Below are 15,643 nucleotides of genomic sequence, written 5' to 3'. Positions count from 1 at the left end.
CTACAAAGTAACACCAAATGTTTAGTATGCCAGCATTAAAAGCAGTTTTCCCAAAAGAGTTATTTCACCTAGGTCCTAAAATGGCCTTGTGTAATTAGATACAGTATATTATCATAAATAAAATGTGTGTACGTGCTGATCTGGAGTCAGTTTGGTAGGATTTGGGTATAAATAAATTATTTCATTTAAAATATGGATTTTCATTTAAAGATATTCATGTAATTTGCATGCAAAATAGGTCTACCCGAACCAGCGGACAAAAAATTCAACCCGCGGCAACAATTCAAAATTAGCCCAATTCCGCAGGGAAACCGCGGACCTGGCAACACTTGGCGGGCGTGTTCTGACGGCAATGTGCACGAGGAGCGCTGACCCCCAATCGGTCTGATGTAAATCACTGCGCTGGCAGAAATGGAGAGAAGGGGAGGGTGGAGGACACCGGCTACAGCCCTGCCTCCTCTCTGCATGCGAACACAGCGGAATAGACACACGGCAGGCAAGCAGGAAGACAGGAGCATCTCAGGTGCAACAAAGGGACGCATGGTTCATCTGCAAGGCGTCAAATGAATAAATGATTCATTAAAACAAGTGCTGCTTCCAGAAGAAGAAGAAAAAAACCCGCTTTAATCGCATTTGTCCTCGTGTAAAAGGTAAGAGAGATTGCACCAGTACAAGAAAATCCAAATGTTTTACACCGGTTTCTTGCTATGTTATATATTGTTATTGTTTTACCTATCAATACGCGTTTAGCCACCATTCTGTACCAGGCTTACACTGCTGAGTGACTATCCACTGAAAATGCAGGTGCATTTAATTGCTGTAAAGATTGTATTGAGTATCACCGGGTAGCATGAAATGGGTGTGACATGTTCATTCATAATGTGTGTAAAAGCAGCAGTTGCAGTAACAAAGCCTGTATCAGTGCTGTATCAAGAGTGTAAACCACTGACAGAGAGCCTAATTGCACAAATGTATTATTTAAATGAAATGACATATTCAAAAAGTAAGCATTTTCCCTGTATTTTTTTATGGTCTGACAGCACTGCACAGACATGGAGCTGGAGCATTTTGATGAGCGGGACAAGGCCCAAAGATATACCCGAAGGGGCTCAAGAGGAAATGGACTCCCCAGTCCCACTCATAGTGCTCACTGCAGCCTGTACCGAACCAGGACACTGCAAGCACTGACCTCAGAAAAGAAGGCCAAGAAGATTCGTTTCTATCGCAATGGGGACCGCTACTTCAAAGGGATTGTTTTTGCCATTTCTCAGGAGAGATTTAGGTCCATAGAAGCACTCCTGGCTGACCTCACACGATCTCTGTCAGACAATGTCAACTTGCCACAAGGGGTGCGGACCATATATACGATTGATGGGACAACAAAGATCACCTGCATGGACCAGCTGGTGGAAGGTGAGTAGTGTTATTGAATGGCCCAGATTATGTTTATATTGAGATGATTTATGTGAGATGAAACAAGCCACAAACCCCACAAAATGTTCAGCTGATTTAGATCGAAACAAAATGCACAACGTACTCTTGTAGAGCAGAATAAGCCAGTGTCTCACTAGTATGTGATATCCACTTTTGTTAATATTCCATGTGTCTAAGCTTTTGTTTGTGGGAAAATTAAAATTCTCTGTCTTGATTTTCTGCAGGGGATAGCTATGTTTGTGCATCCATTGAGCCCTACAAGCTGATGGACTACACAAAGAATGTAAATCCCAACTGGGCAGTTGGTGCTTTGACTGCTCTGTCCATCCGGGACCCTTCTTCCCTCGGTAGTGCAAAGGCTGGATCCCCGGAGACCAGGGAGAGCAAGGACTTTATTAAGCCTAAACTGGTAACCATTGTCCGCAGTGGAGTAAAGCCTCGCAAGGCTGTACGGATCTTGCTCAACAAGAAGACTGCCCACTCCTTTGAGCAAGTCATGACTGACATCACAGAAGCCATCCAGCTGGAATCTGGAGCTGTCAAAAGGTTATATACTGTTGATGGCAAAATGGTAGGTGTTAAGTTATCATTTCTAGTGGTGATTCAGAGAGCTTTACTTTCGCAAATTTTTCCCAACATGTTTCGTAGTAGGGTACACTGGAGAAAATTACATTTGGGTAATTGCTAGATACAATAATTTGTTATTTTTACTTTAGTTTGTGAAAGTCGCAGGCATTGCATTGCCCTACCTCTGCCTGTGACTTGAAGGCCCCCCTTTACTCGGAGAGGAAGCAGTTAATAAAGCTGGTTGCACATTTGTAACCAACACTATTTAAACTGTATGTTTAAAATATTCACCTAACTGACCTACTTTTAAGAGATGTAAACCCTTTTATATAGCTGACATTCTACTTTTTTTATTTACAGTATTCTTATTTCAAAGTGAAGCAGCCAGGAAACTTTACTATTATTTTATTATCTTGAACCCTTTTGCCAACAATAATGAATGAATTGCTCATTGTAGGAAAAAGGAATTATACTTTTGTCAGATAGAAGTCTCCGGCATGACCTTTTATTATCTGTTCATAGCTTGGCTGTGTGCAGTATCGAGATATATTAGTTTGTGGAGACTAGTATGTTGCTGTTAAAGTTTCCACTGTCGGTCTTCTCATTTGTAGTACTGTATCTCACACAATCTTGCATCAGCATACTGCACACGAGGCAGACCTGGTACACATATAGTTTTTCTTGTGCAGTATGGGAATTTTTAGATTTGAAAGAAATATAACTTTCATTCATGTTTCTGAAAACTGCCTTCTCAGAGAGACAGCACAGTAGTTTCAAAGTCAACTGGAAAAATGTGCTAACTATTTCAAGAAACAGTCTTCTAGTACCCTATTTAATATTACTACTAAACAGGAGCACATTATTGAATGGTTACGGTATTCACTTACTGAGTTAGTAATACACTTAGATACAGTAGCCATTATTGACATTATTATACTTTGTTGACATCCTTGCGCAAGTGCCTTATTTCCCACTACATTTGAGGGGACGTGGGCCATTCTGGGTTGATTTGGTTGGATAGCATGAAGTGGCAACTTCACAGAGCACACAACTGACTGAGCTAATTAGTTTCAATACATTCCATAAAAATAATCAGCTTTTTAACTTTCCTTTTCATAAACCTTATAACCTACTGTAGACTCTGCATTTGTATCCTCATCACACAATATAATTATTTCTTTTTTTCTTCTTTTGATGGTTTCTATGGTGATCTGGTTTCCTGAGCTGGTTGCTAAGGAACAGCCTCTGCGGCAGAGGAGTGCAGTAGTGATGTCAGGATTGCATGTGTAGAGAGAGGGGGCTCATTGAGGCAGTGCTTGATCTGTCAGCCTTTTGATCCACATGGCGGCAAGACGGAGCACATGGCTTGGGTATAATCCCATTCTGTGATTATGTGTAGAGGTTAAAGTTAGCGGTTTTCCAAATCTGACTCTAGAAATCCTCTGACTTATTTTAGAAATACAGCTTGTTTAAAAGCATAAACAGGCATGACATTGCAAGATATCAAAGATATATGTCTATTTTGTATACTCTGAATGTAAAATATTAGAATGTATTTCTGTGGTTCTCCATGTGTCCCTCACACAAGGTATTTACCAGGTATCTTTGCTTATTCAGTGAAGTGATTTTATCGTTGTCTAGGCTTTCCTAGTGAGCTGCTTGGCAGTGCAGCTCTGCTCTAGTTTCTCTGCCTTTTGTACTTTTTGTCATGTTGTGACTCCAGATGGACAAATAAGCACCCTTTGTCATCAAAAGGCCTGTGTTCATGGGTGTTTAACCTTTTGTGGTAAAAGAGCTGCGCGTGCTGTGGTTCTGAAGACAAAGTCATTCTGCAGAAAAACAATTATGTCTCTCACAGGTTTGTTTAAATTTCCAAACGCAACCAAAAGATTAGCCTTTATATTTACTTACAATGGTACAACTGCTTTTAATGTATGTCTGGTATTGGTGTATTTGCTGCAGATTTAATGATTCATTTCCCGTAATTTCTATTTATCTTCTTTCAGTCATGTCTATCCCTTTTTTGGTCAAGTTTTCACATTTGTTTTAGCCTCATGAGTCACGTTTAGTAATTCTGCTTCTTAGGTGGCTCTGCTTGATGGCTGTGATCCTTGGCCAAATGGGCACAGACAAGTTGAGGTGTTTTGGGTTGTACTTTATAAACTTCAGATGACTAATAGTTTATATAACATTATCCATACTGTAGTATACAAATAAGGTATAGAGAAACAAACTATTTGCAGACAAGGCCCTTCGAGGCAAGAACATATGTTAAGGCTTGGTGTTTGTGTTTGTATGTGATGAAACTGAAAACATCTGAATGATGGAGTATGTTTAAGGAGACTTAGGCCATAGCATTCCATACAGCTCTGCTCTGTAATTGAATTATGCACATAGCTAACTTCTGTGTTTTAAAGTCAAATATATGTCAAAACAGCCACCCTAGGACAGAGCCTACATGACACCAAAGGACAAAAGCAGAGGCTTAATTCTCCATGGTAAAACTATGTATCAGTCGATGTGGGAACAGTTATGACATGCATGGTGCCCCGTGTGTCGTCATGACCTTGACTCAGCCTTTTCCTGGTTTGGCCTATGTTGGTCCATAATTAATCTCTATTGGTCTTTGCTCATGACACAGATGTCATTCCTGCACAGATGTGGAGTGGCCATTATTTTAGATCAATTACTTTTTACAAAATGATTATAAAAAAGGACCAGTTATGTTCTCCTGCAATTCAGTGACATTAACATAAACATAGGCATTTGGTGTTGTTTTAGGAGACCTGCCAGGGATGGTATATAAGATTTATTTTTACAATAGAAAGACTAACTACTTTCAGTTTCGAATGTAGCATAGTGATTGCTATTTTTTAATATCTCTTCAAAGCTAAAGGGTAGAAAGAAGGATGCATGAGATTGGGAGGATGTCTTGCTTTCTGCTCACCTACTGCTGTGACTTTCTGTCAAACACAAAATAATGACGTGCTCAGCATCCGACGGCATTTGGTGTATAGGAAAGACATTTTTTGCGCTATCCTCTTTTTGTTCTAAGATTACTAATTATGCTTATGTGGCAGTTTCTGTTGTACTTTAATTTGTACACTACAGAAATGTAACAGCATATTTATATACCGGCACATAAATATAGATATGCATTTATTTAACAATTAAACATGTTAACACATAATATATCTTCGGCTAAAATGCATAGCTTGTTAGAACTACGAATGGCTAAATATAGAAACTCAAGACGAGGAAGTTGGGATTAGGAATGCTAAACATGTGCTAGAGTTATAGATCAGAAGTGTAATTAAGTTGCGGGTGTGTCCCTATGGATGTACTTCTGTATATGCAGCAAATGCAGTTAAGTCACCAAATTATGCAGCACATCCAATCTGAATATTGGATAATGTATGTCACTGAATATACTGTTTTCCATCCTTTTATCTTTCTACTGGACATTCTTAATCTTACAGGATACAAATTTGAACACACTCTGAAACTGTAAATAAGGGAAGCCCATGCTAAATTAACTAGAACAGTTTGAAAAGGGCATGTGAAGATGAGTCATGTTTCTCCCTGACCTTCTGAGTGACGCTGCTTTGTTCTGTGTGGCGCTTCAAAGGGGAGATTCAGCACCATGGTGAGCATCACCTGTGTTCTGGTAGAGCAATGGTGTATTACTCGTTTGTGTCTTATGTGTAATAATGTGTATAGTCCTCACTGGCTCAGATGGATTAGCTTCTAAAGCATGCATACCTTCCATTGCTTTTCCAACGGATAAAACCCTGACGATCAATCTTTGTACTGGATGCTTCCAAACTGCGAGGACAGTGTGTCGGTGTTCGGGGGATGGTAGGCCTTATGGAGCTGCTGTGTCACTCAGCCACCAGACATCAATATAAAGCAACACAATCATGATTGCTCTATCATAAGTTTGGCTTTTAGTTATTTCCTAATATTCCAGATGAACAATATGTAGTATGAGTTATTCAAGAGTTGCATATAACAGACAAAAAGCTATTGTTAAATCAGCGAGATTAGATTAGACTCAAGACCTTGAATGAAAGTGATCCATATGTTGTCATTCTATAGTTGGACACATTTGTTGTCTTGAGGGTACGGTGGTGACTAGATCTCTGATCCTACTGGGGAATAATGACACTCAGGTTTACTTTTTGTTTAAGATCGAAATTGAGAGTTATTGGGGGTGACCATTCACCAAATGTCTGAAGCCAGATTTCAACATACATCTTTATAGTCACATGATGTTGTAAATTGTTCCATTTTACCTGGACTGATTCTTCTATTGTCTGCCGTTTGTAATGTCCAGTGTTCCGGATAGGCTCTGACAGGACCATTTTAAAGCAGTCATGTCCCTCTCATCGTCTCAAACTCAGCTGGGATTCTGTCTGGTCCCCTTGACAACGGCTGTGCATGCCTCCTCCCTTTGGGATCTCACAATCCTGGAGGAGGGGTGGGAGGCAGGGGTTGTCGGAGGGGACCATCTGCAGAGAAAATTTCCATATTTAGCCTCCCTCTGTGCTCTATTTTATAAAGATATTTCATGGCGGGAATTACCTTTGGCCGTTTGATTTATATGTAGCCTGCAAAAAAGTTACTTCTAATCCATTTGTTTCGTGAATAATCCACCATTTCAGTATTTTGGAGAAAAAAAACTACATCAAAGCTGCAAATCCCATTTTCTCTAAATTCTTGCCAATTTTATAGGGTACATTTCATCCCAAATCTGAGATTTGTAGAATGAAAAACTGAATATTGTCACATTAATAACTAAGGAGGAGGATAACCTAACATTTAATATATATGGTTAGAGGGCTGCTGGGTTGTCAGACTGTGGTGGCTTCCTTTTCTGTTTGCATGAAGCAAACAGACAAGCCATTAGGCTTCTGCTGAACTCCCCGTGGTTCTTAACAATGAGACCATTAATAATGCATGTCCTTATTCGATGTTTGCAATTGTCCAGTTTTATAAATCTTTTTGTCTAAATTCTTACTAAATTGTACGAATAAATCTTCACGTTTGAGGTAAAAATCAAGCAGATTCACCAGCAAGTCCTTCAGCTCAGACTCCAGTTGGGCCTTTGGTAGCAACCAGCCCAGCAAAGACAGACCGAGATCGACTTTGACCTCGTCAGAAACTCAGTCTTGAAGGACGAGCTCTTCGCAACCAGCAACAGCTTCTCCACCGGCCAGGAGTAGAGCTTTGCCGAGCTGCAAACACGAGACTAATACTTTATATGAAATAACATTTTTGTTGATAGAGCTTTTGTTGGGTCCACCCTCAGAGAAAAATGAAAACATGTTCTGGTGCACTGCTGTAATTAAGCACATAAATAACCCTTTTGAGTAGAAGGTCAGGACTCCATTAGCATCTTCATTTATTCATGCTGCATCCACTGCGATGGAGTCCTGTAATAATGAGAGCAACAGATGCATCAATTCAGTCATCTTGTTTCTCTTCGTAGAAAAGTGAAGATTATAATTGATATTGCTTCCATCTGAGGAACAATACACTCTGTGTCTTGGTGACGCATGATTTGCTCTCAGAATGAACGACTGTTGAAAGAATGTTTTAACTTGACTTTACGTTGAACGGTCCCAGGCAATGGAGGGCAGTTCATTTTTATCTCTCACAAAGGATGGAAACGGCATTGTCACAGATTGTACTGCATATAATTTCTTAGTAGATTCCGTAGAAACATTTAAGTATGCAAACAGGCTGATACACCAGTACAAATAAATTCCATTATTCATATGCTGTACACACTGTAACATTTACTTTGGCCATTTTGAAAATCCAATTACAGCATATCTGCTCAAATGCTTAATTCATTAGTATTTCATTCATGGTGTTCTCTCTTGTACACTGAGATGACCTGATGGAGATGTGTACATATGTACTGACATTTATGTCATCTAGATTTGACAAGATTTTCCCAAATATGAAAAATCATGAGAAGGCTGGGTTCAAAAAGTAATTTGTGAACAGTTCATCAATCACAGTATTGTTGGTTACAGTGACAAACAGGTCATTGTGTGGACTTGTGTCTTTTTGACTCCTACACAGCACCTGATATTCTACGTGAAATATCTTACACAATAAACTCCTCTGTATCCTGTAAATTAGTCCATTAAAGTTTGCAAACGGTCCAAAACTTGAGCTAAATGCAGCAGCAGACTGTGTCTGTGTTCTGATTAGAAAATAATACCTGCACATGTAGCTTTCTAGATTGTTTATTTGATTGTTTGATCACAGAACACGTTTCTTCAACAGCTTCTTTGCAAAATATAACTATTACACATTGAAAAATGTGTCAACAATAACCCAACACCACCTCAGCTCGCTTTTCATGTGCAATATGTGAAACATTACTCTTACTATCTGTGAACAATTTGCAATATTCTAATATGTGAAATATCCTCACATAACCACCTCCACCTCTCAAAATCTGCAATATCCCCATATGACTCTTCCCTTTCCCCTCTTCTTTTCACAAGCTAGGAACAGCACTCAGGACTAGCCTATTTATTAACGTTTGTTTTTACCTCTGACTCTGATTGCCCTGCTCACTAATTCCAATGTGTCTGGACTGTTGGTCTCTGCACACATGGCAAATATAAACCTTGAACCTTGGAATGTTCCAGATATTTGGCGAAAATGATTTGGTGTAATATTATGTACAGTGTCACTGGGGAGAGTACCCGCCACTTATCAAACTTGTTTTTGAACTATAACTGAGAGAAACATCTCCATCTTTACCAGGTGACCTGCCTTCAGGACTTTTTTGGGATGGATGATATCTTCTTTGCCTGTGGCCCTGAGAAGTTCCGTTATCAGGATGACTTCAACTTGGATGAAAGTGGTAAGTGTTTATAAATAGCTTTTTATTAAACCATCTTTCATGTGGGACTTTGAATATTGTGTTTTTGCATGTTTGTTCTCATACGTGTGTTCTTTCTATTGCCGTTACTGCAGTTGCTCATACCCGTTTGAAGCTCTACTAAAATGCAGTATACGGTGTTGTTGCCATCTTGTTCCATGTTACCTTTGTTCCACGACAAATCTTTTTCTTTAACATTTAGACCTTATACTTTATCAAAGTGGGAGTCTATAATACAACGTACTGAAGATCCAATATTCAGACTTTCCATTCATTAAGACCACTTGTGAATGAAAGGGTGTCAGTATAGCTTTAGTGGAGTGGTGTCGCAGCTTTAGCACAGTATTTATGCTTCGAGTTGTTGTGGTGAGGAGAGAGTTCCCATTGAATACAAATGATGCTCAGGGCACTACCATTCACTTGACTTGTTAATTATTGTGGTATACAGTTTGTGTGTTTGATGAATGTGCAGGTCAGAATACAAGAGGATGTCATCACTCATAGGTTGTGGCTTTGTGGATTCATAGGATGTTGTACTTAAAAGAAAATACTTCATATTAATGAAATGAATAGTCTCTCACAGACTCGAGGCTGACACATATGGAGAATAAGGTAGCCTAGTATCATTTAAGAAAAGTGTTGCTCTAGCAGTGTTCGTCTTGAAGTGTTTCCTTTCTATTTAGTGTGCAGGGTAGCCAAGTCTGCATCATATGGCCGACTCCCCTCCGTGCAGGGTCTCTCCTCGCCAATAGTTGGTGGGATGTCCCGCAGAAGCAAGTCCCCGTCATCCACTGGTTCAGGTGTGTGCATGCATGCAGACACAACGATACCAAATACATGTATTATTGTTCTAAAACTTCACAAAGTGTTCTGATTTTAGGTATACATATACACTATGTATAACAATTGCATTTTGATCTATCTTGCAATATTTTTTCACTATGCTGATTGATTGTTTCCAATTCTCATGGGCCGACAGCTAATGGCACTTTAAGCAGTCAGCTGTCCACACATCGGAAGTCTCCGAGCCCCTCTCCGACCAGTCCAGCTAGCCTCCGAAGACGACGGGTAATACAAATGGATGTTCCTGTAAATAAGTTTAAGTCCTAAATATGTTTTTGATATATATATATATATGTATATGCATGTGTGTGTATAGATAGATAGATACATATATATATATTTCTGAAGTTGACAGCTATCTCTCTAATGTTCATACTGATGCAGCACCTTTTTTGCTGTGATGATCACAGAAGCAGGTTTGAGGCTGCACAGCACTGTCGACTAGAGCAAAATCCCATTATCAGTGATACCATCATTAATTATTCTTAAGGCTGGCTGTGTTTGGTATTGTGGCTCAGGATATTATTTTCTCTCAATCCTTTTTGGAATCTCTTGCTAGTCTTTTATGCTGGTGGAAAGGCTAGTATAACATTTCACCAAGCTTTATTTATCTAATCTTAAACTGCACACTCAAGGCTGGTTAGAGTGCAACAAATAGGCTTTGTGAAAGCTTTGCCTTCTCTCAAGTTTCTGTAAAACAAGAGCATCAAGTGTGTTTTTCAAGTCATATCCTTGTCTTATCTCCAGGGATCTCAACAAAGTGGCTCTTCACTCTCTTTAGCGTCTACCAAGGTGTGCAGCTCAATGGATGAAGGAGATGGGCCTGGCAGTGAAGGTTAGACTTAATCTTTGTGGAAAAATACTCTTTGCAAGCAATGTAAAGGCTATTGTTCATATTTTTACATTATAGATATTTAAAATTTCTTCGCAGCTGAGCCAATAGATGAGTACCTCTCAGTGCCTGCGTCCATAGCAGAGAGGTACAAAGTAGGGAGGACTTTAGGGGACGGAAACTTTGCTGTGGTCCGAGAGTGTGTGGAGAGATCCACTGGAAGAGAGTACGCTCTGAAAATCATCAACAAAGATAAATGCAGGGGAAAGGTGAGCTTATCTCTACATCAGCCAGTTTGGTCTCATTGATTATCAAAAAGTTATTTTAGCTTTTGTTTACAATCTTGTGTTTTGCTTTGGATGCTGATTCGTTCATTCTTTAATTTTCTTCCTCAGCAGATGGTGCTATCTCCTCCAGGATTAAATGATCTTTCTTTTTCATGTTTACCATCAGATATGCTAATATTAAGTAGTCTTAACGTGGATCAAAATGATTTAAACTGACATTTCACATTTTTAAGATTTTTCAGAAACTGTTTTTTTTTCATATTCAAAGCAAATATGAAAGATAAACCAGTTTGTCTTTCATATTTTACTGAAAAGTAGGCTGCCTAGTTTCACATTGCACTGATATGTTTCTGTATACATTTATTTCTCTATACAGTGTTAGTAGATTTTCCTTTTACTTCCCAGGAGCACATGATCCAGAGTGAAGTGTCAATCCTTCGGCACGTGAAACATCCCAACATCGTACTTTTAATCGAGGAAATGGACACCGATAGTGAACTCTATCTTGTAATGGAGTTGGTTAAGGTAATACATATCTGTTAATTCTACAAAGCATTTTTACACTCAAATGCAGTAAAAATAAGATCAAATATAACATATTTGTTGTTACCATTTATATTCTCGTCCATTAAAATGGATTTTATGTGATTCCTCTAAATCCATAAAGTTGCATCAACCCTTTTAACATAGTTGGAAAATAATAACCGGTGCTCTATCACATCCCAAATACTCTTTCTCCAGGGGGGCGATCTCTTTGATGCAATCATCTCCTCAAACAAATACACAGAGCGAGATGCCAGCTGTATGCTGTTCAATCTGGCAAGTGCCATTAAGTACCTGCACAGCCTCAATATTGTCCACAGAGACATAAAACCAGAAAACCTGTTGGTAAGTATGACTCTACAAAGATTCTGTACTGGCAGTGAGTGTAGCTAAATTATGAAAGCTTTGAATATTCAAACCTCATAGGTCCATGTTCCCCTATCAAGCTTTGTTCCTCTTCCCATTGTCACTTATCTCCAAACTTTGTATGTGCAAGTTAGCACTCAGAACTGACACTTACACATGCATGAAGGCATGTAACCTACAGAGGACAAATGCATGAAATCATGAAAAGAAATGACAGAAACCCAAATCCACAAGGTCTTTACCGTGTCATATCCCTTTGATCATTTTGAGATCATTTTTGTGTAAAGTCTGACCTGGATGTAAAAAAGCTTTGATCTATTAACTCTACATTGTTAAAAGCAGAAGACTTCAGTTTTGTCATTGATTGAATGCAGGACATTCATTCACATCAGCATTACAACAGCCTGAGACACTAGGCACACAGTATCAACTGCATTTTCTATTTGAACCTTTGCATGCATATTAATTGGAGACCTCTTTACTTGCTGTTTCTGACTTTCTCTTCTTGTGTGTGTTTCCCAGGTGTTTGAACACCATGATGGTAGTAAGTCTCTGAAGCTAGGTGATTTTGGCTTGGCCACTGTTGTCAACGAGCCCCTCTATACTGTGTGTGGCACACCCACCTATGTAGCACCAGAGATTGTCGCTGAGACCGGGTGAGTCAGAGTCCTCATCCGAGACATGATTAGTAAGGCATTTGCTGTAAAAAGAAAGTAGAAAATAGCATTCATCCAATCAAACACTTCCACTGTAATTATTGCTACTTGCTGATGTGCTAAGTCTTAATGACACCTGATATCTTCCTCTTCAATCACAGGTATGGCCTCAAGGTTGACATTTGGGCAGCTGGTGTCATCACTTACATACTGTTGTGTGGCTTTCCTCCTTTCAGTGGGTATGTGCTCATGTATCAGGGTGTTTATTTTGAAGTATGATGTTTTAACCACACTATATTGTCTTAATCACATTTTTGAAAATGTCTATTCTATGCCATCGCATTATAGACTATTAAATGGAACTTATTTTGAGCTTATCAATTACCTGTTTTGTTTTCTACAGCAGTGGTGAAGATCAAGAGTCTCTCTTTGAACACCTTTTGAATGCCAAGCTTGATTTCCCTGCAGCATACTGGGACAGTGTTTCTGACCCTGCCAAGGTTTGTGTCTGGAAGTGCTCTCCTCAGCTGCCATTGTTATTCTCCATGTGAAACACCACAATCTGTTCGTAATGTGTTTAGGTGGTGTCTCACATTAGCCATGAATATACAGGATAATAATGTAGTGTGTCTTTATTTAGGATCTAATCACTGGAATGCTGCAGGTAGATGTGGATCAGAGATACACGGCTGTACAGGTGCTTGATCACCGCTGGGTCAATGTAAGTTCAGCATTTGAAAGTTAGTCCTTTCACTAGAATCACCTGTGTTTATGCAAACACAGCTATGAAAGAGTGCACTATGATACAGCAAGTGGAGTGAAGCGTTGTTATTTATATTTTTTCCAGGATGATGGCGTGTCAGAGAACAAGCCCCAGCTGCCTGTGGCTGGGAAGATCAAAAAGCACTTCAATACCGGGCCCAAGCTCAGCAGCACCACTGCAGGAGTGTTAGTCATTACAGTAAGCGCTGAGCTGCACTCCTCCACACTCAGACACAGCATGCATCTCTGCATCCGTAGATTACATTTGATTTCCTTTTTATTTGCTTTAGCTATGATATTTTGAATTTCATTACAAATTGAGAAACATTTTTTTCAACCAGTGTCCCTTATATGCAACTGCAGCTTAAGGTCTAATTCTGTACAACAGCTTTTAATCTTTATTGTGATTCAGTCGTGGTTCAGTTGAGTCTGTCAAGGCAGAAAATGAATCCATTAGCTGTATTTTATCTGGGGTCATTTATAATTTAGTGACTTTAGTATACATTGGTTCATCACTCTGCCTCTTGCTGCCAGAGTTTCCTGTGTGTGCGCTCGTCACTTCTCCACCTATTTTAGATGTATTGTCAGCACTGACATTAAGAGATCTTATAAAAATGCCAATATTCAATTCATTAGCTGTAAATAAACATCAAAGTAACATAAAACATCAGTTGAGTCTTTTTATTTTTTTAAAGGAGACATTTTTACCGTGACATCAACTAGAGTTTATTACGTGCTTTACTTCTGTTGGCAATATATTTAATAAAATACTCATTGTATAGTATGTCCAAAAAAAATTCAGTATAAAGTCGGAATGGGGTATGCCATAAAAACAGCATAGTAGTATGTCACAGAAATGTCATAAAAAGTCAAAGTATAGTTTGTAATTAAGATACCATGAAAAAATCAAATCACTAAATGTAAAATGTCCTTTAAACGTCATACAATATGAAGTTGCCTACAGGTTGCCTTAAAATTTTTCCTTAAATAACTTTTAAAAATAAAAAGTCACAGGAAAGTGCGCCATAAAAAACACATTAAAGTATGTACTAAATAAAATGTGAATAAAGTATGCCACAAAAATGCATTAAAAGCCAAACTATTGTATGCCACAAGAAAATGTGTTAAAGTTTCAACGTATGTAATAAATACAAATGTAATTAGAAAAGTAAATGTATAGAATGCCATAAAAAGATATATTAACTATGTATCCACTAGATTTTGTTTCAAAAGTCGAATGCATTATTTCCAATTTGTTTTAAAATACATAGAGATCTCTTGTTGTTGCCCCGCCTTTGTACCGCGCTGCCCCAGTTTGCTGTGTCACAAGAAAGTAAACTCGAGAGAATAGTAGTACGGTAAATGCAGCTTTTTCCACATACAGCTGCATGCAAACTTTAGCTTGTCTAACATTTGCCAAGTCTCTCACTGGTCATTGATTGGATGCCACTCCTCATCTCCTAACAATAGCTGCTGTGTCACCCTCTCTCAGACCACGCCACTTGATAAGGAGAAGCAAGTTTTCCAACGAAGACGCCACCAGGATGTCGGTGCCGGCTCCTCCCGCATTGCCAACCCCATCGACTCCGCCGCTCAGTTTACCTCTGAGGAATATTCTCCAAGTTCGGCTGACGCTGTTCATTCACCCACTTCTCAATTCTAACAGTCTCCCAGAGGCCACAGCCCACATCTCCCCCTCTGGGAGTGGGAGAAGGTGGAGTGTAAAAACGGAAAGACCCAACATTGGATTCAGTCTGCTGACCTAAACATTCACAGGCTGCATAACTACCTGCACCTATTTAAGTTTTCCCAGTCGTAATACGTTTACTTTAATTATAAACTGCATTGATCAGTCAGTCTCTAGATCAACGATTACACCTTGTGAGTAAGAATTTTTGATTTGTTTTTCCTTATTTACTTTCTTCCAAAAAAGTCACAACGCTGTAAAAGCCTTACTTATTCATGAACACTGCTTCATTGTAGTACCCTAGAGCCCTCTACTGGTTTATATAGTATACTACAGGAAAGAGCCTGCTTCATGAAGCACGTAGCTTTTTAATGGAACATGTAAATAAAAAAACATTCAAACCTTAGTTTTGAAATATTAAATTACATGATGTTGTGTTATGATGTTACATTTAACTTATCGTGGTTTAAACGCCAATGCTTGTTTAAGAATTACTCTAACATCAGTCACCGTGCTGCTGTATTTTATGACTTAGATTTCTCTTTGCCGAGGTACTTAAGGTTCTGGTGCATAAACCTCAGGCACTGTTCAACAGGACTAAATAAACTGAAACGATATGCTGCTATATTGTACCTTAAGCATTATCTGTACTTAAAATAATGTTTTGCACCCAGTACCATGACTCTTTTGAGGGCGCTAATATTTGACTATTGATAGTCCAGCTCACCTTGGTGCTTGAAGAGGATTATTGAAACGGTA

The 15,643-nt window shown here is 39.0% G+C and overlaps 1 protein-coding gene across 4 annotated transcripts; it reads left to right on the top strand.

Annotated features, from left to right (window-relative positions):
• Nucleotides 1-160: 160 nt before the first annotated feature.
• LOC130210445 (serine/threonine-protein kinase DCLK1-like) lies at nucleotides 161-14,959 on the top strand. 4 transcript variants are annotated; one of them, XM_056440767.1, is made up of 16 exons: nucleotides 161-650; nucleotides 1,041-1,413; nucleotides 1,659-2,005; nucleotides 8,791-8,890; nucleotides 9,592-9,708; nucleotides 9,888-9,976; nucleotides 10,499-10,586; nucleotides 10,683-10,852; nucleotides 11,276-11,395; nucleotides 11,612-11,758; nucleotides 12,302-12,435; nucleotides 12,597-12,674; nucleotides 12,842-12,935; nucleotides 13,076-13,156; nucleotides 13,283-13,396; nucleotides 14,690-14,959. In XM_056440767.1, the coding sequence occupies exons 2-16, from the start codon at nucleotides 1,053-1,055 to the stop codon at nucleotides 14,858-14,860; spliced, it is 2,211 nt and encodes a 736-aa protein (XP_056296742.1). In that variant the 5' UTR covers nucleotides 161-650; nucleotides 1,041-1,052; the 3' UTR covers nucleotides 14,861-14,959. The 4 variants fall into 4 exon arrangements, with proteins under 4 accessions (XP_056296742.1, XP_056296741.1, XP_056296743.1 ...); XM_056440766.1 differs by having other exon boundaries at nucleotides 12,839-12,935; XM_056440768.1 differs by lacking the exons at nucleotides 11,612-11,758; nucleotides 12,302-12,435; nucleotides 12,597-12,674; ... (2 more) ...; nucleotides 13,283-13,396; nucleotides 14,690-14,959 and having other exon boundaries at nucleotides 10,982-11,363.
• Nucleotides 14,960-15,643: the final 684 nt, after the last annotated feature.

This window comes from Pseudoliparis swirei, chromosome 20, assembly GCF_029220125.1.
Source record: "Pseudoliparis swirei isolate HS2019 ecotype Mariana Trench chromosome 20, NWPU_hadal_v1, whole genome shotgun sequence".
Lineage (NCBI taxonomy): Eukaryota > Metazoa > Chordata > Actinopteri > Perciformes > Liparidae > Pseudoliparis > Pseudoliparis swirei.
This window is presented reverse-complemented; position numbering and strand designations above follow the sequence as displayed.